The sequence below is a fragment of the Empidonax traillii genome, unplaced genomic scaffold (assembly GCF_003031625.1).
Source record: "Empidonax traillii isolate 1590-97213 ecotype Southwest subspecies unplaced genomic scaffold, ASM303162v1 scaffold174:size915687, whole genome shotgun sequence".
NCBI lineage: Eukaryota > Metazoa > Chordata > Aves > Passeriformes > Tyrannidae > Empidonax > Empidonax traillii.
Window position 1 is genome coordinate 433,298 of NW_020955367.1, and position 27,095 is coordinate 460,392.

A 27,095-nucleotide genomic window follows, 5' to 3' on the forward strand; every position below is an offset into this window, starting at 1 on the left:
AGTTGGCAAATGCATTTCAGGTGAATCCACGGATAAATTAAAAATGCATTCCACAGCCTTTTCCATTTGCTTGACAAGACCAAAATAATTTCTCAGACCCTTGGAAAAGTTAAACCCCTGCAGCCCGTCAGAGCCATCACAGCAGCTCTCACCATCAGCGCCCGCCCCTTCCACGCTTCCCGTTCCTGTCCCACGAGCGTGATTTCCTTGCCACAGCCATCCGTCCCCTTCTGGAGAAGGATGGTTCGCTGCCTCTTCAGATTGATGGATTTATTATAAAAATAAACACTTCTCATTAAAGATTAAATGGCTTTTGGCAGGAAACAGACGACTGGAAGTTTGCAGCCTTCGCGCAGCGTCAATGAGCGTTTCCAAGATGCAGGAGCTTGGCGTGGGTCCTGATCTGCTCCACACCGAGGACACAAAGCCATGGAGGAGAACATTACTGACACTTCCATTTCATATGCAGAGAAGACTAGAGCTATGCTTTGAGAGATTTCTGTAGCCTTCCCTAACACGTTGTTTAAACCATTAAGGAAGAAACGCATCTGAGGAATCTCAGGTGCTGAAAAAACCCAGCTCTTTCCTAATTATTAATTGAGATCACTTCGCTTCCAACATTAAGAATAATGGTGATATCAGTCTGTATTAGCTACAAATTTATTACTTTTAATGTAACAGAAGCAGTGAATGCTTACGCTATTACCTGTCAGCTGTGAGTGCTGCAGAAAATATGGCATTGCTGTAATGAAATAATGGATAAGCAATGCAAATCCTGCACCCAAAGACTTCTTTCCACTGTAGCAAAAAGTTATTCTAGAACAAAGATCATTAAATACAGTCCCTGATACTTTATTTTTTGTGGAGGGAGCCGTTATTATTCCTAGTAGATTTATTTGTGTTCACTATTTCCTTTCAAGGTACTTATGTGCCTCATTATTTCTCCAGAGTTTCTTTTGTTACTTCAGAAAAATGTTCCTGTAAAATAATAAAACGGGATAGTGCAAAGGCAAACCAGTTTTAAAGCCTGGGAATACACTGAAATTAGACCACCATGTGTCTTACTGTAGAACAGAAAAAGAACCAAAACCCCAGGATATTTCTTCCCATGTGGAAATTATTCTTAGAAAGCACTTGAGCTTATGCTGGGACAGAAAAGGAGCTTTATCCTGTCATCCAATGGAGCAGAAAGCAGCAGTGCAATTGCATTTTATCAGCCTTAATCCTCCTATTAAAGCAGGTGAACTCTCATACACAAAATAACACTACTGATGATTACACTGCTATTAAGTCATGTGGCTTTATGCTTTCATTTTGTGGCAACTGGGTGCTAGGCAGTTTTATTGCTTTCTCAGTTTTTCGGAGACTAGAGACCAATTATTACTTAAAAATAAGCCAATCATCTCTCTTGCTAAAAGATGACTAGCAGCAGAAGTTAAATTATAGAGAACATCACTGCCCCCAATACATTAATTTCTGTCACTCTGTCACTGTAAAAATTTACAGCAGATATAATCTCTTTGAAGGGGGATCAAGTCATAGAAAGTACGAGCCTAGTTTTAAATAGAATTTTAATTTTAATGAAAGCTTCAGGGAATGATGTTTATGCTGCTTATCTTTCATACCTGGTGATTAAGTTAATTTATACTTAATGGAAGAGGATATTTCTAATCCCCAGACAGGCTCAACATCTGTCTGCGACTATGTTTTTGGAAGCCTTAAGCTGCTTGTGATTGATGTAATAAAACCAGGATCCTGCAGAACTGACACCTGAAGGATATCTGTAAGAGGGGAAAATGTTATTTTTCTGCTCAATGCCTCCGCTTAAGCCAAGCCAAAATCCCAAGCACTTAATTCTGCTGTCCCTTAAAAACCTGCTCTGCACTCCCTCACCATTATTTGAGTATAAACAGGGGAATATGCAAACAGCTCTCAAATGTGTTTATGACTGAATATTCATACTCATTATGTGCAGTACCTGAGAGCAGTAACTGTCTGATGGCCTGCAGCTAATGAGAATAATAAAGCTCTTGCAAAAATCAGTGAAATAAACCCCGTTTTTCGTTAATTTTTCATTCCATGCCTATTTAAGAGAAAATGTTAGGAAAAACAAATGCTTGCATTTACCCTATAATTACAACAGGGGGAAAAAAAAAAAAGTATTGAAAAGCAGTAAACATCTTGCCAGGAAAAGATATAATTTTCAATTTTGTCCCAAGAAATCACAGTATTCATGTCGAAGGGGAAAAAAAAAAAAAAAAATTGGTATTTCCAGCTGTCATGTATATCCACGCTATTTTAAATTCTAATTCCGAGAAGGCATCTGCACATAAGAACTTTCCATTGGTATTCAGGGATATAATCCATGCATGAGCATTCATTTATTCCATTCCACTGTTGTCTGTTAAGCACTGGGACGTGGCCCAGCGGCCCCACTCCAAGCAGGGATTTGGTGACACACCTCGGTCTGCCCTCGGCTGACCAATCGGTTCGAACATCTCCCAGCCCGCAAGAAATCTGCTTGTTCGAAACCAATCTGTCCAGGGGTTGGGCCACCCCTGGGAGAACAAAAAGGACACACTTGTGGCTCAGGAGTCACCTGAGGAACAGGGATGGGGAACTGGAAACCAAGAAAACGTATTCCAGGCTCCTCCCACGGATTTTATGCAAAACTAGCACAGTTGGTGTGAGGCACCAACTAGAGGCAATTGCTAGAGGCAATTAAGGTAATACCTGAAAATCAAATTTCATTCAAGAAGCATTTAACTGCAGGTTAATAATGGAAACTGTGCATATACAAAAGCCAGGGAAAAGCTCTGTAGTGAAGAGTGCAGCTGAATCACTACTCCAGCAGTAAAATACCACCCAAAAACCAGATTATGTTAGCAAGCTACGGGGTACAGAGAGGTGAAGATGATTTTGCTGATAGAAGGAACCCAGTTCAAATGATTAACATTTTAAAGTGTCAGGGAAACAGTCTGCACTCCAGCCTAACTATTAATCACCTTCCCTGTATGACCATGGGAAGTCAGTGAACCCCTTTGGACAGGGAAGGCACAGGCAGATGTTGCCTCTGCCCCAGACTTTAGGAGAGAGAAAAAAAGTGGTTTTAACTTCAAACTACCACAGATTTCTTGTATTGATAAACAAAGAGGAAATTATAGGGGGGTGGAACAAGATGATATTTAAGGTCCCTTCCAATCCAGACCATTCCATGATAAAATGTGTTGCACTTTCAGAGCTGGTGGATGTTTGGTCACTGAAGGTAAAACAACCTGAGCCAAGTACTGGAAATTATCTGGAAATTAAACTCTTGTCCAACACAAACCCACTAACCCTTTCCAGGCTGAGGAGATGTCAGTCTGGAAGGCTATAACAAGAAGCCCTGAATGGTGGGAGTAACATCTAAGAACATCAAGGACTTCTCTACAATATTATTTTTGCAAGCAGAGGTTACAGGAGAAGGTGAATGGCCATAACTACCACAGTAATTTCACCCTCTCAAAGGTTGCAGATAGCTGACTCCACCAAACACTTCAATAAGCACCTAATTACTTGATGAGTAAGGTCAAAACTGCTATTGTTTTATATCCTATCCAATGCCAGTTGAGCAAATCTCTGAGCACGTTTAATCTGCGTTCTCGGTGGTTTCAGCTGAGCCTTCCCATCAGCACCGCCTGGATACAGCACACATCTGTATGCAGCACAGCCCCCGGGCTGCCTCTGAAGTACTGCTGACTTCATGGTTTAAAAAACAAAACAAAGCAGCACAAAAGCAGGTTCCTTTGTTAGAATGCAGCCAGGGCAGGAGCAGACACCAAAGCAGCTCCAGGATCCGCGCTGGCACTTGGGCAAGGAGGAAATTCAGGTCGCTGCTCCCACCTCAGGGAGGTCAAAGGGCTCCTCCTGCCCCCTCAGTGCTGCTGGGACAGTGCTGAGGGACACAAACCACATCCAAACCTGCCCCAAGCCGTGTTCTGTTACCACCAAGACTCACTTACAATCTCTAATCAAATAACTGAATATAAAGAAGAATTTAGACCTCCACTGCCTCCACATTCACTTTGATGCCACGTGGAAGGACACTAAGCTGCCACCCCACTTTATTCCTGACCTTCTTTTTGGGCAAAGCTCAAAGAATTCAGCAACTCTTGTGGCTGCACTACAAAGACTAGAGGAAAGTGATACATTTTTTTCTTTTTCTCTGTATTTTATCACAAAGGTTTTCTTTTTATTTAAGAACCATTGTAATAGGAGGAAGAAAAAAGTCAAAAAAGCTTCTTAATGATCAGCTTAAAATGTAATATGGTGTGAATGTCTAAGAGATGTAATTGCTCCAGCATGTTTTGATACATTCAAATGTTTGGAAAGTTCAGATTTTATGGAGATATTTGTGACAGATCACATTCCTCAATTTATCTCCAGTGCTTCCTCTACCGCTCACGAGAGATTTTAAAGAGCAAAAGGAAAGAAAAGAGATGTCAATAAAGAATTAATTAGATTAGCTGCATCTCAAAACATTGTGATTCAAGTCTAATTGGACAAACTAGTCTCCATTCCCAATTTGATAACACAAACCCAGAGCTGGGCTCACCCCGGAGCTGGGGGCACTGAGCACACCAATTACTGCTACAGCACACGACAGGTTTGGGCCAATTAATTCCACACTGCTGAAAATGAAACCTTTTCAAATCCTGCAACCCATATCAATTCTTGTCCATTAAAATTTCTAAATGAACTGGGCCTGTCATCAGCTCACTTGCTCGGTACATTGTAAAGCACTTCCAGCTGTCCCTCAATGTGGGGTCACTGCAAGAGGTTCAGAATTCATGGAATTCACTCTTTGTGTGCGAGTTAAAATACAGCCTGTCCAGTCAAGATGTGAGTGCTTGGAATACGATATGTGAGCAAACACAGACCTGGCCTGCAAAACTGGACTATGAATAACAGCACTTTTTGCAATGGTGAAGGCTAAAATAAGAATAAATGTAAATTAATCCGTTGTCAAGTTATTTAATGCTGTGTTTGTGTGCATTCCAGTGATATTCCGTAAGTTCTCCAGTTTATTAGCAAAGCACTGTAAAAATGAGAAGATGAAAATAACACTATCAAACACTGACATCGAGAAAAGCCCTTTTTAATTCCTGAACATTCAAATAGCCCACCGTGCACCAAATCAGGATATTGTGCAGAAAATATAGTGACTCCAAGCACTCTGTATGGCAGAAAACCTTATAACCATCAGGGATATTTCCTGAAGAGAGCAGAAATCAGACCTAAAGTCTTCCAGAGAAGAAAACAGAAGCTTTTCTGTAATATTTTTAATTGACAATACATAAACTGCCCTCATATACCACGAAGCACAACAACAGGCCATATCCTGAAGACTGTGAATGTAGAAGGATGGCAATGCATGGGAGAGACAAGGCTCATCCTCATTTCACAGCAGGAAAACGGGAGCAGAAGGAAAACGTTTTGTCTAAAGGTCACTGAGTAAACTGCTGAATCAGGAACAGAAACTGCATCTTGTGTGTCCTAGTTCAGAGTTATTTTCACAAAATCAACTTTTCCTGTAATGGTTTGATAGGGAAAAACATTGAAATAATTACTGATTCCTGCTGGATCTAACCTAAGAGTATGGTCCTAGCCATTTTTAAAGACATATTATTGTTACCCATTATTAGGCATTTAAATCATTTCAGATTATATTTCAGACTAGAGTAACTTACAAATTAAAATATCTGACCCTTCCATCATCAGATTTTATTTATTATCTTTTGTGTGTTAGGACTGCTGCCACAGCACATTCAAATTATTTGCCCCTGTTCTGCACTCAGTATTGTCTTTTCTGTTGTTGTAGCACGACACTCTCGTGGCACTTTCCTCTAAGTGGCTCTTAAAACCAAACTATTCTGTCAGGCAAGCAATACCAGATCCTTCCCTTCCCTTCATGGAGGGACATGGTAGTTTGAGAATTTCCAATTGGGCCTGTCCTAATCAATAGGATAAAAGTTAAATGCTCTTCAGGATGCAGCAGATAAATAACTGGAAAAGCAAGAACAGAGAGCAAGGATCAGGACACCACATCTGCTTCGGAAAACCGACCTGAACTGGGGTCAGGATGAGAAATAGCAGTAGAAATAAATACTCTCCAAGCACAGAGCAACAAAGTTAACATCTCAGTAACGTGAACTGAGGGAACATTGACAAACATCACGTTTAAAAGTCTCCCTCACATGTCTAAGCCATCAAAAGCCGCCCGGGCTAATGGAACGGACAAGAATTGATAGTGGAGCTGGCAGGTCGCCTGATGAAGGAATAAAGCAGAAAGCCCTCTAGGAAAAAGAAAGGGGCTAATTCAATGTGCTTGCAAAGGGCTTTGCCAGAAAAGAGCCTCGATATGAACGCTGGGCCATTTTTGACTGACGGAGAAAAAAATTGTGTCAGCCTCCGAAATGAAGCAGAGGAGAAAGATCGATCTCCAGAAAGCCACACACAGGAGTTTATACACTCCCGGGCAGCAAGAAGGCTTGGAATGGAGAGGTGGTGCTCCAGAGGCATTTGAACAGCTGCAAACATGAGCAGACTTCCAAGGGATAGCAAAAGGGATCCAGGAGCCAACCTCAAGCTCCAGCAGTCAGCTCATAAAGTCAATTAGCAAATGCAAACCAAGCCACCGCTGCTGCCCCAGCCGGGTTGTTTGTTCCGTGCTCCTTCTGATAAGCACTAAACTCGCTCCACATCACGCAAAGGGCACCGACAGCCCTGAGTAATGAATCCCTGAGGAACGTCATCCAGTTGCTCACAGCAGTGGAAACTGAGATATGTTACAGCAAGCCTGAAGAAGTGTCATTGTTTTCTGATCAGTGAGAGCTGCAGCACCAGCACCCTCCCATCCAGCCTCTCCACGTGCCTGTGCACTGAGTTCCCGACCCTCTTAAACCACCCCTGCCACACAATCATAACCTTAGAATAGGGATGGTGAGATAAACACAGTAATAAATGGCAAGAATGACTTTATCATCAGAAAAATCTAGGGTAATCATACTCTCGAGACAGCTCTGCACAGTGTTATTTTCATATTTCCATTAAACATGACACAAACATCAGGGGAGGTTATGAAACTGAATAAAAATATCTGGGAAATAAATGGGATACAGATGAACAGGTGATTTCCTGACTTTTTTTTTTTCTTAAGGAAGTACAAAACTGATTCTCAACACCAAGAAATTAAGAATAGCTCTAGGATTTGGAAAATGTCTTTGGAACACACCAAAGGGATCCTTCACTGCAAGGTCTGTTTAAGTAAAGACCCACATTCCTGCTGCAGTTAAGTGACAAGGTCACAGCCATCGGTCACCAGCACAGCAGGTGACATCTCCTAAAGAAGCTGCCACTGTAAAATAAGTCACATTTAAGTCAGAAAGCCTGTTAGGTAGAATGTCCAGAAATTAATTCATGTTTTCATTAAATACAGATGACATTCTCCCCCCAGAAACTATTAATTTTGTCCTCCATCAGAGAAAGAAATCATTTAAAGTGAGTAAGTTGTGTAATCCACACAGTGGAAAAAATGAACCATCCTTTTTTCTGTGCAAGAGGAAGATCTTTTGTGTAGTAAATTCTACAAAACCTTGACTGAATTTCTCCCTAACTACATTACAGTAAAAGAATAAAATGAAAAGTCAGCCTGACAGACATTAATATTTAGAGGGTGCTCTCAGAACAGAGTGACATTAGCCAGCGTTTGTGTGCTGATCTTGCAAAAATCTGAGAGCGACCACATTGGGGTTCTTCCTGCTCAGGAAATTAGTTAATCATATTTGACATTTGCTAGAGCCACAGAGTCCGGAGAGGAGAATTGTCCCTGACATATTTTTAAAAAGAAATAATAATAAAAAAAAAATAATCAGAACCTCACACATAAATTTCAAGGTTGATTTCAAATAGAAAAGGCACTGCAGTGGCATGGGCAGAGAGTAACACCCAAGGAAAGATAAACTAGCAGTGAAACAGCGAGGGCATCATAGGTAATAAACCAAAAGCACTCAGTTTGCAGGGCACAATGAATTGATTGTTTTTGTAACAGTCATAGATTAGATTACATTTCATTTCCAAAGTGTTTCAATTCTTTCTCCTGTCAATGACTATTTCAGAGCTGAATAAAAGTCATTATGCTACTTAGGGAGCTGCACCTTCATCCTCTCCGGCAAGGAAAAGGCAGATTTATTCCATGAGCAACTCATATTTCTAATGGCATGCGTGCCACAAGGCTGTGACCTCTTTATCAAAAGAATAAAATTCTTATTTTCTGTCTTGAAATATGTAAGAAACCAGGCATGTAAATGCAAGAGATCATACTAGGACACAGAGTAAACAACAGCACCCAAAACACAAAGAAGTCTTTATTATTGCTGGATTAATTAGCATTAATAAACTAGGGCATAAATATTTTTGACAGGAAAGCAGGTCATTAGCATTGATGAGATGATATAAATGATCTTCCTAAAACAATCAGAGCAGTCCTCCCAGTTTGCCATTATACCCCCAGTCAAACATCTGACATCAGTGGAGAACACACAGCACTCAAACTGAGACTGAGACTCCTTCTGGCTCCTCAGATCTAATGCAATTTGAACAACAATAAATTGCTAATAATTAAACAAACACTGAAACTAAAACCTTTTACCACCATAAAGATTCCAAATTAGGCACAGAAAAATAGAAGTTTGTGAAGCCTTTTGAAATGGACTTTCTGTTGGAGGCACAACATACACAATGATTTGCATCAGCGATTATCCTAATTAAACTGCTGTTTACATAAGTAACGTTGATTTACTTTCCATGTCGTTCGGTGTCATTAGACCATTCATTTAATTGTGCACATTTCCTGTAGCTGGAGCTTTCTCCCACCTCCAGCAGGCTGTGAACAGCACCTCTGCTGTTCCGGGAGGGAACCCAGAGCAAGCTTTAGACAAGTTTCAATCCCCCCAATAACTGTGTTTGTTCCAGCATGTCACTGGCCTGGCTGATTGCCATGATCTACTCCAGCCTTAAAATCCATGGGAACAGCACTGCCACACAAACAAAGGCAAACAGTTAGTACCTGATTATTTTATGAAATGTTTTACTGTCTCAGTGAGGAGTGAAACTTGAGTTCCACAGGAAGGATGCCTGAGGAAAACAGGACCAGTCTAGGAACCAAAGCTAGGGCAGGAAGAAAATCTACATTTTGACTCCATTTTGAACCACATGAAATCTTCCCTAAACTCTACAACAGAAGATATTTCCTCTATTAAATAATAATAAAAAAAAATATCTCAGCATGAATTCAAAGTTCTGGTTAAAACTGCTCTAGGCACAAAATATGGCCCACACATGTCAGTGCTTCAGTGGCCAGGACAAATTCTTAAAACTAAGAAAAGAGCAGTTCTACTGTGGAACAGCCACCATGTGCATTTAAATACATTGACTGGAACTGCAGATTTTCAATCATTAATTATCGGCAGTGCCAAGATAATTAATAGTGATCAGTGCACATAAAGACTGGAGTTGTGTTGGAAAAATTAATAGATATGTGTGGAATGATAAACTGGTTTTATTCAACTTAACTTTCATTTCAGTATTATACATCACATGGAAAGAAGGAGGAAAAAACACATCAAAACTCCACGAAGATGAGGAAAAATTAAACTAAATAAAAAATTCCGAGCTATTAATCTTTCCCGATAATGAAGTACTTCAGGATGACTTCTAAAACTCACTTTCATTTAGATGCTTCATTTATTTTAATCTGGGAGATAATTAGAAGGAAATCAAATCCATCTCCACGGCAGAATATTTACCTGAGATGCAGCTCAGACTTCTCAGTATTTCCCCTGTGTGTTCAAACTCTGTGTCACACATATTACTAAAACTTTACTGAGATTAATGTCCATTACTTAATTAGCACCAAAACTCGAGTGTACAATCTTTGCTGCTGTCAGAACAGGAATTCTTCCAGGGTTTTTTTCTAATAGGTCAAATTTTACTCAAGAAGCTCCGCACACCATCCCCAGTTCAATAAAAAGCACCTGGAAGCAGAGGGACTACATCTCAGCTGAAGGGGTGGGCAGTTGTCCCTCGAGTTCCTGCACATCCACACAAAAAATTATCAGGGTATTGCCCTTTGCAGAAAGAAATGGGGTTGATTTATGGTGAAGACATGGAGATATTCATTAAAAAGATGCTCTGTTAACCAGATTATCCTGAAAAAAAAGCTGCATCACTGATGAATTCTTGCTGTGAAGAGCCAATGGTTTATCTCATCACCAACTAATCCCGTTATAAATTATTTAGCACTCAAAATGTATCAGAGAAGAACCTTCAGTTGAATGTGCCTTCCACACAGACTGGTCTCCTCCAGCAATTTATTTGTAATTATCATTTGCCTTTTTTTTCCCCATATCTAATATGTAGTTAATGAATGCCTGACATAAAAAAAGGACATGACTAGTTACATAATTACAGGTTAAAAAATGATCTTTTTCAGCTCCATGCACTGAAGTAATCTTAAGGGTGGAGGTTAAGTACAGAGTATAAATTGCTTTGCAAAACGTTCTGCACACTGACCACAGCAACCTCTATGTGTGGCACTGCCTTTGAAGGAAGAGTTTGATCTTATAATAATATTACAATAATACAAGAACTTGTAAGGAGTATCAGTCATGTCCTGTTCGTAGAACTCGGTCTCCAAAAGGTTGGTAAATTTGTACCTGAAATCATTATAGAACATGAATAACATATTTCAAGGTGCCACAAAGTGCCAACAGAAGCACAAAATGGATATTCTGGTATGGAGGCAGGCCTGTGAGCAAAAATTTCTGGGGAAAAAATAAAAAATTTAAAAAATCTCCCTCTCATGTCTCCAGGAAACTGCTTAAAATAAGGTGGTTTATCAAAAGAGAAGATATGGTTTCTCTCAGCCTTATCCCACCACTGGCATTTCTGTGCAAGCTGCTTAAGGCAGCTCCTCTCATTTCTAGATCATAAATTTAACCATGTTTATTATCACAGATCAAGGAAGCAATTTCTAAATACAATATTAATACTTTTCAGCTCCAATGGGGCGATTCATTCAGACTAATTTGTGACTTTCAAGCAAATTAATAAACAAACTTACATCTCGTGACTGTTTGGAATAAAAAAAGAAGCCTCAAGTACAAATAAATAAATCTGAGTTACTAAACTGTTTGCACCAGTGAAGAGTAAGATCCTCCAGGGGATCTGATGAATCCTGATTTCCCATCAGCTCGTGGAACTTTTCAGTTCCTTCAACCAAAGCCTCGGCTCCCCCCGAACTTCCACCACTCCTGCAGGAGAGCAGCACGTGGCCAGTGCCAAGCTGGGAACTCGGTGTCCTGGACAAACTAATACAGCTGGGGAAAAATATTTCCCTTTTATACTTACTGCAAGGTACAGATGCAAATCCCAGAGAAAACAGACACACTTACTGGGCATCTTTCCTCTTTTTTTTCTGGGGGTCCACCAGGCGCAGAGTGTCCCTGATGACAGCGACTTTCACTTCTTCATCCACAGGGCTGGGGACATTCTCAAAGACTCCAGGAGAAAGCTTTACATCACAAAGGGACACAGTTACTCACTGCAGAACTAAGGGTTGTTTAGTCCACACTGGCTCAAACATCCCGCACATCATCTGTATTTTAAATACACAGTGATGGATTACAAAATACTTCTTTCAAGGATACACAAACACCCTCACGTTTTCAGTACGATGTTACAACAAACTGTGGCAAATTTCTCTAGGAAACTGAAATATTAAAAAGAACATTGTTGCCGATGTTACTGTTTATGTCATGTATCCAAACGTGAAAAAGATTATTAGCAATCCCCTAAACACAATTAACAACTGCAGGGGATGATGAATAAATGCATTTATGACAAAGATGATGGAGAGCTTTCACTATTCCAATAAGTCATATTTCCAGTGTATAAGATTAGCAATGATTTCAAAGCAGAAAATTACAGAGAACCTTGGAGGTTTCATATTAGCAGACAGCTCTCATCTTTCAAACATGGGGAAAAAAAGACCAGAAAACCCAACCTAAGCAATTTCCTTCAAATATCACCCTCACACTGAGAAGTCTTACCTCTTGCTCATGTTCTATTCTCATGCTGGGGTTTGCATTTACTTCTAGTAACATGGGCTTCAAGTTTTTCATCAGGAGAATGTCAAACCCTAAAATCTGTGCATTAACAAGCAATATGTTACTTCAGTTTTACTCCCAGAGTTCTCCTAGAGAATGCAATGCTCGTCCATATGGCAACATTGAGGAGGAGACATTTGAGAGGCAGGAGAAAAATAACTGAGAAACTCGGTATACTGCTGAATAATCACAGAAGCCATTTGTCTTGGATACTAATGGCTCCTTTCACGCCACCCCCACCCCTAAATACTGCATCTGCCAACACGGAATCTTGGCACCCGTGACAACTGGATCTTCACATTGCCATGATCACAGGAGCATCAGGAAGCTGCAGATCTTCAGTTCTGACATGCACAAGATGGGGACTGGAGTGAATAATGTTAGTGACAAATTACACCCATTGACAATTCTCCATATATGTCTGGGGCTGGTGGTAACACAGGTCAGGAGGTTTGACTTGGGCGAGGAGAACATAAACTCTGAGCTCCCACAATGCTGTCCCACACACAGACACCCAACTGTGATCTGCAACACCACTAAAGAAACCTTTCGGAAAAGGCATTAAACATCCACAAAATTAATCCATGCATAGAAATAACTGCAGTCCTGGCAGAAATTCCAACCTACCTGGAAGCAAGTTGGCCCGGGCTTTCCTGATGGGATGTCAGACTGATAGTAAACTTTCAGTTCTGGAGTCAGTGCAATAATTGTTTTAATCACCAGTGAAATTATATCTGACCAGAGCTTTTTGACATCAGCTCCTCTGGAAGACAGTCTGCACAGAATGCTTGAAAAAGTCCTCTTGCTGCCAGTGTTTACACTGTCAGAATGGATGAAATTCTCACTATGGATATTTAGTGAGTAGTTGGTTAAGTGCATAAAAACCTGGTGCAAATTTTTTAAGGTGGGTTCTTGATAGGGCTCTGTACAAAACCTAGAAAGTCCATCTTTGGCTATATAAATCTCTAAGGGTTCTAAGGATTTCAGCAGGACATAAAGACGAATATCAAACTTCAGTTTGTCCACGAGCAGTGGTTTGCAGATGTATTCCTGGACCACAGCTGGCCGGCTCTGGATGCTCCCCGTCAGCCTGATGTCACTGGGGTCCTTAATGAGGTAGATTCCATCCCCCTGGCAGCCTCCATCGGGTTTCACAATAAAAGTGGGCTTCCAGGACGGATCGCTGTCCTTCATCACACGAACCTGCAAGGAAAAGCATTCACTGAAAGGCACTGATGGAGGGGGGGAGAAGGGCTGATACTCTGCAAGGCAGTGAACAAAAATAAATTACAACAGCATGATCACACCCCCAGAGTAGTAAACACCATGCAAAGAGGGTAGATGATAAACAGTGCTGAGAAGCACAAGGAGAAACAAAAAAGCATGAGTAGGGAATTACTAGTACAGATAGAAGAACATCATTTTATTTAACAAGCCATTGCATAGGTGATTTCAAGAACTTCTTTTTCACATTCAGTACCAAGTGGCAGAAGGAAATGTGGTATATCTCAAGAGATCCACTTTAGTAGTGTATGAAACTGCAAAGTTAAACTTTTGTGCTACATTTTGAACAACAACTGACAAGGATAATCATTGACATAAGGAAAGATGCCTTATTTATTCAGGTATGAATGAAAACAATACCAGAATAGGAAAAATAAAGTAAAAATTTGGCACTGACAATACTTTTTCCCACACTGAATATTTTTCACAATCAGATGCCCAGTGTTAGTAAAACTGGGAATGTTGAGCCATGTACAGATACAACCAGGTCACTGACACATCTGCTGAGTGCCAGATCTTTCATGTTACATGCGTATTTCTCACTGCCTAAATAAACTTCAGTTTATTTATTACTTGTATAGCAAAAGCCAGAACTGCAGAGATGGAGATGCCTCAATTAGCAGAGGTGAAGCTGAGAAAGAAAGGGGAGCCCTAACAAAGAAAGCAGTTAAAGAAAACACAAGGATGCAGATTATGGGTTTATCAGCTATTCATGGGATTCAGAAGAATAAAGCACTTAAAACCTCTTCAAGAGGGAGGGATGTCGCAGCACAGATCGTTCTTTTCTTGCATTCACACATTTTGGGGCACCAGACCTGCAGCTGCTACTCTCTCCCTTCAGCCAGGCACGTGCTGAACCGAGGCGGAGATCTGGTTTTGCCCTGTGGCTCGCCAGCAACAACTGCAGATTGACTTTTAGAAGCCTGAGGACACAAGCTAACAAAGAAAAAGCAATCAGTTGCCACCATCAGGCCTGGCACTGCAGAGTGAGAGGAAAAAAATCAGCCCACAGGAAAAGGCTGAGCGTGGTCAGATCACTGTGGTTTTCTCTGCTGTGACATTAAACTGCCGACCCCCGAGAGGCTCAGCTCTGCCAGCAGTGACATTCCCAAGGTCTGAAGGACTTCTGGCTCCACCCTATCCAGTTATTTATTTCATTGAGAGTCACACTGCTGAAAGCCTTCCTGCCAGCTGCAGGAGAAACTCAGGATCCATTATCCAGACTAGGATTTTTCTCACAGACAGGTGTCACACTGACTCAGTGAAAGATCCTTCTCCAAAATAGGTCACTTTGAGGGATAAAATGCCTCAGTGGAGGTCAGGCTTACATAAATGGCACACGGATAAATAAGTCCAAGTAGATCAGCAAGCCTAGATGTGCAAAGAAGGAAAGCAGGATTTATGCCCTAGTCTTTTTACCACTGTAGAATAATCTTCCTTGATGTGATATTACTCTGCAGAGCAGAGGAGTTCTCTGGTTCACCGTTGTTCACAGAGACAGACCTGCTTAACCTGAACCCTCCACGACTAAACAGACCCTGATGTGACTCTAGTTGAATGTGTGAAGTGCCAATCATGGTCTGCCAGGGCAGAAAGTTACACAGAACCCCTATGAAACCAGGTGGAACAATCTGCCTCCCAGACCCACATCTGCTGTTCACCCCTCAGGCTACTCCTGCTCCGCTCCAGCAGCACCTTTCCAAGGAGATGATGCTTTCCAGGGACTACTGCTAAAGATGCAACAGCAACCTGCTTTTCAAAAATACTGCACTGTAACAGCCACTGCTCTCAGAGATCTCATGCTTAACTCTACTCTTAAAATAGAAAGCACATCATTTTCTCCCTCTCCTTCTAGTCCATTTTTGATGGACTAGACGGCCTGGACATTATTCAGGCTTTCTAGTCCGTCAAAACCTACACATGGCAGATGAAGATAGGTTGGTGTGGAAAGGGGGAATAGTAATCCAGAGTCAGTCTGCTTTTCAGCAGATTGACTGTCTTGAAGAAAACAGATGGTTTCTTGATCTTCAAGGAAATTCCCAACAGTCGTCTTCAAATTCTCCACAATCCCCTCAACTACATTCTTTCAAGTTCTCATTACGAGGAGGCTTGTCCAGACTTCGAAAATTCACTCATGTAGGAAAATTAGTTCATATGAAATGAGATATTTCTGTGTCCTTTGCTGGACAGAAGGAAATTATCTTTAAAAAACACGTTAACCATTTACAGTCAACAGCAAGAGGAGAGTTTGAGGAAAATCTGTGGGTTTGCCTTTCCTAAGGAGACACAGGCTGAATGAATAGAGTGTTCTGGGAAAAATGCATATAATGGGCTATAAGATTTGACAGCACAAAGACCAGAATATTCATGTCTATGCCTAAGAGGTATCCAAAAGCTGAAAACCTGATTAAACCACCAAAAATACGCTGTGCTAGAAATTAGACTGTCCAAATTAGATCCTTATTAAAAATTAATCATACTGGCCTATTCATCATCCTTACAGACAACACAAAGAAAGAAGTATCAGGACAATCAAGGTTCCTGGTTTGAATCCCAAGCTAGCTAATTCAGAAACTCAAATTTAGGGTTTATTAGAAGTAAGTTCTTAACACACACCTTCCAACAGATTCTCCTCTGCTGGTGAAGGAGCAATTACGGCAGCACCTGAGGTTTGCTTACCTGTAACTCATCTTCTGTTAAAGGACATGTTAGTACAACGTATTTTAGAAGGTTAAAAATGGGTGAATACTGAAAATAGCTAAATACACATTTACTTAGTAAGATGAACTTTTAAGCCCTTGTTGAAAATATCCATCATCATTTCGATATAAATGACACTAAGGGAACTACCTTTTTGTTGGTATTTCCAATCTGAAGCTCATCCACCACAAACTCAAGAGTGTAGTTTACTCACCACTACTGGCTTTCAAAGCACGGAAGATTAATATTACCTGTAGTGTTTTCTGCCTGAATCCAGGCATAGGGGAAAGTGGGAAAAGCTGAAAACATCTGATTTCATTATTGACACCTTCACAATCATGACTACTGAAGTGAGGCACAATAAGAATATGTGAGAGAAATCATTTTGAGATCTTGCAGTGCATCAGGGGAGGCAGCAAGACTTTAATTCTCAAGGAGTTTCTTCTTTCAGTAATCATTTCTATTCCAGGCAAAATCTCACAGGTGTTCATTTTCAGTCCAGCCCTTTGCAACAAAATCCTACACTACAAACAGCACCAAACCATCTTCCCACGTGTGACCCACAGCTCCACTGACACGCCATTTGTGACCTTTGGTAATTCATATTGCAGTGTGTTCCAGCTCCTGCAGGGACACGTCTAACGTGCAGACACCATCAGTGCTGAGCTCCTCTTTGTGAACAAGCTGAAATGCAGCCTCGCAGAGCTGACGTTTTTGGCAGCATTAGGGTCCCTCAGTTGCAAAGCAAACAACACCACATATGAACAAACAAGCAACAGAAAAGACTGGAGAACTCCTACTGAGAACTCACAAAACTGCAAGTGAAAAGCGTTCTGAACCTTTTACGGTTCACAGTGGGTTTGGAATGTTTCGGTTTGTATTCCTCCCTGTTCTGGAGGGGTTACACTCCCAACTCGTGTTAAGTAGAACATAAAACTCTTACAACATAAAATATAATGTTTGATAACAAGAACTATGCTTTTCTCCAACACAGATGGAAGAACATATGCAGAGGAAACTCCTCAGAGTGTGTTACTGGACATCTGTTACTCTTGGAACAAAACGCGGCTCGTTTTCCCCGCAGCGAGCGCCGAGGCAGAGCAGTGTTCATTCGCAGTGCCACCTGCTGCCAGCGCACGGGGCTCAGCAGCTCAGCCTCTCCTGCTCAGCCCAGGTCAGCAGCACCTCGCACCTCCCAAAAAACTCCTCAGCACGCCCCCGCTGCACCCTTCTGCGAGTTTACTGCCAGGTTGTTTGCACTGATCGACCTGTCGTCGCTAAACTTGGTCCTACAGTTTGTGCAGCAACAAGGCTGAAGTGCTGTTGGGATTTTATTCATTTATTTTATTTTATTTATTTTATTCATTTCATTTTAGTCATTTTCGCTGCTCCTAGCAGTGCCATGGCACAGTGACCCAGCACACTTGAGGAGCGTGTTAAAAAGAATTAAAAAAATAAATACAATTTTTAAAACATTAATTAAAAAACAAAAACAATAAAAATATGTTAATGGATTCAATTGGATTGTGAATATGGCGATTATCTAAAAGGTAACACACAGTACAGGAGCCTGTTAAAGCCCAGACCTTTTTCTCCTCACTCTTCCAAGCAGAGCACATTGTGGGATGCAAGAAGAGACTGGGTGAGTCAGACAGGGTTAAGTAAACACACAGGATGTTTGAAAAATATTTGTAATAACAGAACAAAACACCAACACAAATCATGTTTGCTTTTTTTTCCTCCAAAAAGCTGAAAAAGAATGGTATTTAATCCCATGCTGAATAGTTAAAGCAACAGTGTGACAGAAGATGTGTGTTTAACAAGGCAGAGTACAAAATGCTCTTCTGAAGGATTTTGATACAACAGGCCAAATGGACTACAAAGACTGCAGTGCCAGTGAAGCTGGGGAAGCACCACACTCCCCTCACTGCCCTGGAACCTTCTCAGGCCAGGAAAATGTGCAGGGAAGGAGCTTATGGCTATACCAGGTTCAACTGTCAGACCTCTTTCCTGAGATGGCAGAGAAGCAGAACTGTTTTGATGTTTATTCCAGAATATACCAAACAAAAGGAGCTCATCCAGACTATGACTGATCCCAGACAAACTGGAAAAGAAAGATGTCATCCACAGCCCCTTAGGGAGATTTTAAATAACCCGGTAGAAAACTAAAGAAGGACACGGATACAATATCCAACAAGTTGTACGATCCTGAGAGTAAAAGCGATCTACCTCAGCCACAAAGAGGGGAAGCTCTTCTGGCAGGATCCAGGAGCGAGGATAGAAGTTATACTCCAGAGGAAACAGGTCCTGCATTGTTCTCATGGCCCGGCTCAGGGTAATTTTCCGTACCGTCTCCATCATGCCTGGGAAAGGAACAGTGTCCAGAAGTGACAAAAAAATCCACTCCCAAGTCTCATCCGAAAAGTGAATGGTTAATCACTACCCACCCTGCTGGGAAGGCACCCTGGTCACTGCTGCCAATAAAGATGAACACCTTTTAAAATTTAAAACCGGACAAAATAGTTGTAGTGTTCCCCTGCCATATTTCCCATTGTATGTGTTAATGCAGCATAGTGGAAAAAAAATTAACTCTCAAAAATACAGCTCAGAATAAAAGGCAGAAAGCTTTAGTCAAATATTAACTGTTGTCTTTGCCACAATCCAAAATTATTTTTATTACCTATTGTTCCAAGGAATGTGTAAAAATGCCATTTGAATATAATCAACCATTCTGTGTTTACTTTGCAGTCATTTAAGTAGCTGCACAATCTCAAAGAACAGGTTATTTTGTGAACAGCAAAAACAAACTCACATATATATATTTTTAATTATTATTTATTTGTATTTATTGAAATCCTATATCCGTTGGGAACATGACTAAGGCATTATTTTTATGGAAAAGTTTCTAGTAAAACCCAGCATCAAGTCAGCACAACATTCCTGGAAATCAGGTGTGGTTCTGAAGGGCTCTGGTTTGACTCCTGTGCAGCCACTTGCTCAGCAGGCAGAAGCCAGAGTAGAGAGGTAACATCCATAAAACTACAGCATCCTACACCTGAGTGGGAACTTCCCTCAGGCACGAGAAAGTCAAGGTGAAATAAAGCCTGGAGTTCGATATCTGAGGTTCTTATGCTCACAGCATACTAACAAGCAGCAATAAATCTGAAGTAAAGGGCTTAGATAAGTCAATACCTAAGCTCTTAGCTCTTATTTAGAGAGATCTCAACAGGGATTAAATGAGGGGAAAAAGGAGCTTAAAAAAGTAGAAGAGTCATCATAAGATGAGGACTGACATGAACTCTTCAATATTAAAAAATCCATTTAAGGAATTCTGCTTCGAGCTTCTCCCCGAGATAAGCTGAAGTAGGAAACAAAACAGATTCTTTCCACTTTGAATCAAAACCAAATCAAAAGATGCAGCACTGTTATCAGCACCAGATAACAGATAGCAATTGCATACTTCACTTAAATTATAGCCTGACACTCTAATATTTCCTAAATTCATGTGTTTGAAGTATTCTTCTCATCAAAACCACTTTCTCTCCAAAGCAAGTTTCAGTTAAGACTCTGTTCAAGAGACCTATTCTCATATCCTTATCCCCTAAGCAGGAATCACCTACCAAGCCCAGGAACATGCTAAAAATATTATCAGCTCATTAGGTAGATAATTCCCACTAAAAACAGTAAAACACAGAAACAGGCCAAATAATCACATTTTTAAAGCATTTGCTTAAACCAGAAACAGAAGTGAAGTACCTGGAAACTTGTTGACTTGACCTGAGAAGATATTATTGTCATGAAACGACACCCCATGCCAGTAGATATCGCAGGGCAAGCGGCGGCCAAAAGGAAACTGGAAGAGAAGAGCCAAGTTTTGAAGCAAGATGGGAACACCCATTCATTCCTTTCTTTTCTAAACACTCACAGTAAGCACAAACCACCTCAGAATAGTCTTCTGACTGTCAGTAGAAAACAAGCTCTGTATCTGTGTGCAAAGATAAGAATGTTTGGATCAATTTGAGGCTCTTAAGTTAAGAAACCAGGAAAGGTTTTCAGAAACCAAACCCAAGTGACTGAGAGGAGTGATCTGTACTGGAAATACCATCTGAGGGACCACAGCCAAGGTTTGGCTCACTTGTAATTTAAAATACTGTTACAGGCAATAAAATTCCACTAAGAAGCACTGAATTCTGGCACCTGAAGGCACAGCAAGTGCCACAGCTGGGAAGTAAATGCTGGCTTTGGGGTTGGGGTTTTTTGGAGTTGGGGTTTTTCCCTTCCCAGTTTAAGGGATGACAAGCAAGCACCAAGGGACACAGGCACTAGAGGCCATGGAGGAGTTGGCACTACTGGCAGTTACTGAATCAACTCCTACTCTAAAAAACTCACCGTTTAATGCCTTGTCCATGCTCCCCTCTCCACATCCCTTTCCCAGACTGCACCCACACCCAGAGGCCCTTCACCCCCAGCCTTGTGGCATCTCCACGAGCTCCCAGTCTCACATGAGCACAAACCAGTTCTGTTCTTTGGTACTTTATTTCAGGGAACACACATAGGGAGGAATATTGTTCTAAATTTACGCTAAGTTAAAACTGCAAAGCACTTTCTGAGCAAGCCCCTTTACACTGGTGTCCAAGCTGCAATAAATGTAAAATGGATACTCAAAGCAAGATATTTAAGTGAAATAACTGCATTATTCATTTATGTATATTCAGTTATAAGTATTAATTTATACAGTATTAATTCCTTTCTGGTACTAATAGCCTGTAATTAAAATAAAAGCTTGCAGTTGCATTAATCATTTGTTGAGCGTATATATTTCAACTATTAAGAACTAAGGCGATTATTTCAACACTATTAAGTGCTCCAGTTTCTTTTCCCATTCACACAAGATTTCTCTGGAAATTGGAAAACTGTATAGTTTGTTTTCTATTACCAGAAAGACCAACCTTCTTCTAAGCAGCCTGAAGAGCTCAGAAGCAGCGCTGCCAATTACTGAGAGCAAGTTTCTAATAGTAGTAAAGTGGTTTAAAAAACACCCAATTAGTTTTGTGTAAAGAAGGTTCTCTTCTTTTTCACGCTTGTTCTCTTAGACACAGTCCCATTTATCCATCCAAAAAAAAAAAAACCCTCTTTTATCTGCAGCTCCATGTAGATGCCATTTAACTACCATATGGAATATATTCACAGGAATCACTTCTATGACTAGGCTATATCTTTTTCATATAAATATGCTATATTTAGCATTTTTAGGGCACATTTGCATTAAATATCTACCACCCTCATCCCCCAGTACCGTTTACTCTTTGAAAGAACCGCAGTATTTTGCAGAAACTTCTTGTTCCTTACTCCAAATGCGATTTTTCTTGCTTTAAAACATTTCTTAAGCACTGGATTATTTTTTTTTCAGTATGACAGAAAAAAAGAATCTCATCAAGCTTTTGAGTGCATTACTTTATTTGCTACTTTAATTAAAATTTCAGCTTCCTCTGTAAATAGCCTTGAAAAATTAATTTAAAATGCTAATTGAGGAATGCATCCTTTCTCTGTTTCCTTACTCTCAGGGATGAGAAACCCAATTTAACAGAGCCAGCGGATTCTACACTTATTTCATTATTATTCAGACTGCAAAACCTGTTTTTGTATGAGTGAAAATTAATTCTGTTGGGCTCTGAAAGACAATCAGTGGCCTTAACCTCTCTCCACAGGTACATCCAGAATACAGATGCAGCCTTCGGTCTGAGAGCGCCCTTCCCACCAAAACCTGAACAATTTATTTATTTATTAAATGAAATTGAAATGAAAGGAACGAAATTTGCATTTATATAACACCTTTCATCTGCAGAGGATATCAAAGCACTCTACCAACACTGCACAGAAATCATTCCCCAGCAGATGAGGAGTGAGCAGCTCTGGACAGGAACGTGGCAGAGCCGCAGCCCCACGTCAGCGACTCAACACGGCACCGTCCTGAGGAGCCAAGATTATCTGGATTTATCCACCAGTGGCATCTAACTCATCTGAGTGAGCTGGGGAGGATTCTCTATCCCCTGCACTATACCATTACATAAGAGCAGTGTTTGGAGAGGAGCCAACAAGTTTGATTATTCGGCGCCTCTGGCAGTGCCAGGCAGATGTAAATTAATGTTACTGTGGTACAAGAAGAGTTTTCACTGCATTTCCAGCTCCTGGTGCAGGCACTGGCTAAAAAGAAAGATGGATATAAAGCCTCCTATCTTCACCTCCCATGTGGCAGCCGGAATAGCCTCACTATCCAGTGCCAAAGCCAGGATGGCCCCAGCCAGAGGGGGACAGAGGTTGTAAAGGTGACTGGAGCCATCCTTTTTTTAAATCTTTTTCATTCACGTTTGGAGAACATTTGTCAGAACAAACAAACAAGGAGCCACAAAGAGAATGGCATTGTTTCCACAACTCTGACACCATTAATAATCCATCACAGTCAAATCTGCATGGCAGGTCATTTCTACCTTTGGATTAGAAGCCGATAATTTAAATTGTCTCACAGGTCACATCAGCCTGTTCCATCACGTTTAATGACAAGTTAAATGACTCATCTGCTAGTCAGCCTTTCCCAGCATAGAATTTCAAGCTATCCCTACATCTCCACGCAGGCACAGGGCAGCGAGACAAATGGAACGCTCAACGCTGGGATATTTGATGCCCGAGACATCTGCTTCTTCCATTTTCCTGGTAATTGAAAGCTTGCTAAAGAAATAATTTATTAAGTGATGAATAAACTCGGGATGCAAGCTCAATTTGTGCCCATTATTTCATTTGGCATATCATGTTCATTTAAAGAATCTGTCACGCTGGATCAGATGGTCCAATGCAGCGATGGGAATTGCTCCATTGGCACGTGGAAATTCTGCAGTGCTTTTTAAAAGGTCCGCCCCAGACAGGCCTATCACAGTTGATAATTTATTTCACTCCAAATTCCCCCAGCTGAAAAAAGAAAGTTGGGGGGTTTTTTTCCCTGTCTTTTGCTTCTGGTAACAGAATCTCAATGGTCAACTTGCTCTGTCTTGGACTCCTTCACCCCTTCCTCATGTATCGGTGCCCCAGAATAAACTGCTCACCAACATCAGCCACGTTCAGAGTAGTCCTGCTTTTTCTTGTGTCTTATTATGGCATTTACCATATGTCAGTTCACTAATGAACCACTACCATGTGGCCAATTCTGTAATGCATTCGTGTCTTACTTCTGCAAATGGGGCACGCTGCAGGGAACAGACTGTGACTGAAACCAAGGCCTTCCAGCAAGTCATGGAAACTACAGCACGGAGGTTTTGGAATGTACAACTTCACACACAAAAAAAAACAAACTAAAAAAAAGGCTATATGGCACCATAAAATGCTGAATAGTAGAGAGAAAAAGTTATGAATAAAAAGAAGCCCACTTTAAAAAAGGACATTATACTGTCTCCTGCCCAATAAAATACTCCAGCCAATACATCCAGCAGCAAACAGAGGGCACAGAAAAAAATGTAAAAGAAGTGGAGAGGGAGAAGAAGGATCACTTGAGAAGTATTGTACAAGGGATGACAGTAGAATAGCAGCCACTGAAACATCAATATTTCAAATATCTGCATTTCATTACTGCTTCCAAGCCTTTTCTTGCATATTTGCATGGATCCTACAAGCAACATCCGTGTTCCCTCTGCTGGTCCTGCTGTAACAGTGCAACCAGCTCCGAAGGTGACAGTGGTTTGAACAAATATTTTACTGCTATTTCTCTAAACATCTGAAAGGGAGAGCTTTCAAAATTACACGCAGCTTCAATAAAGATTTCCTTGGATTTCTCTTCTTAATTTCGTTTATTTCTCTCTTCAGATCTAGACCAGATCTTGCTGACTCCCTGTGTCTCCTGAAGTCTGCCAGCTGGGAGGCAGCAGTTTGCCTTGCTCCCACCTCAGAAGAATTTCACTTTGGTGTTTCCCACAAAGGAACCAGCACTAGTTCAGAGTCAGAGATAACACTGGTTCATTCCTCTTTCCACCTTCAGGACGGCGTGGAAAAAAGGGCAGGGAAAATGTGATTTGATACACATTTTCTTGTGTCAGTGTATACTTTCTTAACAAAAGGAAACATCACGTTCATGTTATTAACCTATTTCTAAGCTCTGAACATACAGCGAGACCTGACAGCGACTTGTCTGAAGCAATGAGTTATCAGCCACCCAGATGGTGCAGCCAAGCACCACAACATTCCATATTAGACCTCTTCTTTATTAAGATACAAAGTGGTCAGAAGAGGAAGCAACAGACTAAATGGAAAATATTGACTGAGGAAGGAGATGGAGGAGAAAGGATATTGAGGGAGACAGAAAACAGAGAGATGAAGCAAAGGCAGCAGCGATTGCTGTTGGAGAATGCAGAGCAGGAAGGAAAAAGTTGATTATTGCAGTGGAGAGATACATGAGAGGAACAAGAGCCTGTGAAACAAGTCAATTAGCAGGACAGAAGACCATGTGCAAGACACATGCAAAGCAGTGAAGTCTCAGGAAGCTATAAAGACCAAACTACCACTAAGTGTGGCTCGTTCCCAGCACAGTCTGCAGGGCTAACTGATACCAGTGGTCCAGAAACACTCACTGGAACAGCTCTGGGCACCCTGAACATAAAACTTGACCATAAAAACAAAGAAATGAAGTGTGAAGCCCCCCTGTTCCGTATGTCCCTACGTAGGACATGGAGCAAGGCTGCTGACAGACACTCCACAGGTGCACTGGGGGCTAAGAGAGGTAAATGTAGCAGGTTTTAATTTCAAGGCCCTGGGATGTTTGTTACTATTTTGCTGCACAAGCAGAAGTTGAGAACTGGGGCGCTCGTGCAATGAGGTTTTGAAATTCTCCCGCTGGATTTAAACAACAAAACTCTTGAAATAAAGTTTTATGAAGTCAGAGAAGGAGAAAGCATTACACTCCCTTGGACAGAGCACACGTGTCTTTGTGGAATTAGGTATTTAGGACATTATGAATAAACACAGTAACATTTACTGCCACTCAATCCTCCAGAAAATACATACGTAGCACCTGACTCTGAGGTTAGGAGCAACACAGAATATACTGTCTGCCCCAAGTCTGTATAAATCTCGCTTGAAGTGCACAAGGTGCACAGAACTGTCTTTATCTTGTGAGTGGGATCCCAAAGGCAGCTTTGTGGAGCAGGTGCGGGTGAGAGATCACACAGCTCCGTGTGAGCTCTGCACGCAAGAAACAGATCATCCTCAGGTTTTATCCCGCCCTTCCCTTCCAGCTTCCCCCTTCCAAATGGATTACAAGTGCCCTTTTTCTTATACAACTTCCTCACAAAGCTCCTAAAAGCCATCTCAATTCCTATAAAACCATTTATAAAGCTGTTAGTGAAAGAAAATCTTTACAGTTTGAGAATATTTACCACCTATAGTAAGATATATCTAAAAAATCTCTTGAGGAGTTAAATAAGGAGTTCCAAAGCATCAGTTTTGTGCCAGCTCCCCTATTGCTATGATTCCAGTTCAGGCACTGCTCACATAGCACAGAAAAAACACATGACTCAAGCAGCAGATTAAAAAATAGCCATAGCTCCTCTGCATAAAGTAAATTAGCGGGCTAAAGCCTGTTATGCATGATTTATTCGGTGGCTTAGCACTCTTTCATTCCTACACCAGGCTCTTGGAGATGATGGCAGCGGCTTTGCCCCGGGATCAGGCAGCGGATCTGCCGGCTCAGAGCTCCTGCCGCTGCCACGAGCGGCATCCCACGTACCCACACCCCGAGAAACGCGGACACACACACAACACGCCGAACATTTCCACACAGGAGCAGGTTTCTTCCTCGCCCTTTCCGTAAGCGGAACATCCCTGTGCTGCCCCGTGTAAGTGGCGATGAAAGGTCGCGATCATGAATGGAACCAGCTCCGAACGGGACATCTGGTGTGAAATCACCCCAGGGTCGGGGTGGCCCAGCCGGGACCCCCCCCCCCGGCTGCAGCAGCTCAGGGAGGCAGGGGAGGAGGAGGAGGAGGGAGAAAGGCTTTGCCGGGGCAGACCCGGGGGAAGGCAGGGGAGTCTCTCCAGCAGCGCTGCCAGGCCGGGCAGGAGCAGGGGCAAGAAGGGGGAGCCCCCCGAGGGCCGGTCCCGCCGCGGGGCGCTCACCTCCTTCCAGCGGAGCTGCCTCAGGCTGATCTTCAGCGCCTCCAGCGAGGTCTTGGCCTTGGAGCTGTCCACCGTGACCCCGGGCCGCCGGCCGCCCTCGTCCCCGCCGCGCCGGCCCGGGGCCCGCCGAGCCCTGCCCCACGCCGCCCGCCCGCCCGGGCCCTGCCCCGCGCCGGTCCCGCGCCGGCCCCGCTCCCGCTGCCGCCCGCCCGCGCCGGGCAGCGCCCCTTTCCCCGGGGCCGCCGCGCCGGGCGGCCCGGCCTGCCGGGGCTCGGCGGGCAGGGCCGGGGACCCCGGGGGCTCCTCCGCCTCCCGGGCTGGCTCCGTCCCAGCCGGCTCCATCCCCGCCCGTTCCATCCCCATGCCCATGCCCGCTGTCCCCACCCCTGCCGGCTCCGGCTCCATGCCCGCCGGTTCCATGCCCATCCCCGCCGGCTCCATCCCGGCCCGCTCCCCCCCCGCCCCCGCTCCCCGCCCGTTGCCATGGCAGCCGCGCGGCCCGTGACCCGCTGGCCCCGCCCCCCGCCGCCATGACGCGCTGACGCCGCCTCCGCCATTTTGGAAAAGGGCAGTGCCGGCCGCCACTCCCGGGGAGGCCATTTCGAAAGGCGCGGGGCGGGGCCGCCATGTTGGAAGCGGGCGGCGCTCCTCCCTCATGGCGGCTCCGCCTCAGGCGGGGCTTGGGTGCGGCTGCCTGTGCCCGCTGTGTCCTTCAACACCGAAGCCCTTTCCCGGGGGGCTCAGACACTA

The 27,095-nt window shown here is 42.6% G+C and overlaps 1 protein-coding gene across 1 annotated transcript in view; it reads right to left on the reverse strand.

The window, feature by feature from the left end:
• TTLL11 (tubulin tyrosine ligase like 11) overlaps positions 1 to 26,702 on the reverse strand; it is a 34,978-nt gene extending 8,276 nt beyond the window's left edge. The window contains exons 1-6 of the mRNA XM_027885876.1: positions 26,346 to 26,702; positions 19,947 to 20,043; positions 18,420 to 18,553; positions 12,834 to 13,409; positions 12,150 to 12,245; positions 11,493 to 11,611 (exon numbers count right to left, since the gene is read on the reverse strand). Coding sequence (XP_027741677.1) covers positions 11,493 to 11,611; positions 12,150 to 12,245; positions 12,834 to 13,409; positions 18,420 to 18,553; positions 19,947 to 20,043; positions 26,346 to 26,702 — 1,379 coding nt within the window. The remainder of the gene's footprint in view (positions 1 to 11,492; positions 11,612 to 12,149; positions 12,246 to 12,833; positions 13,410 to 18,419; positions 18,554 to 19,946; positions 20,044 to 26,345) is intronic.
• Positions 26,703 to 27,095: the final 393 nt, after the last annotated feature.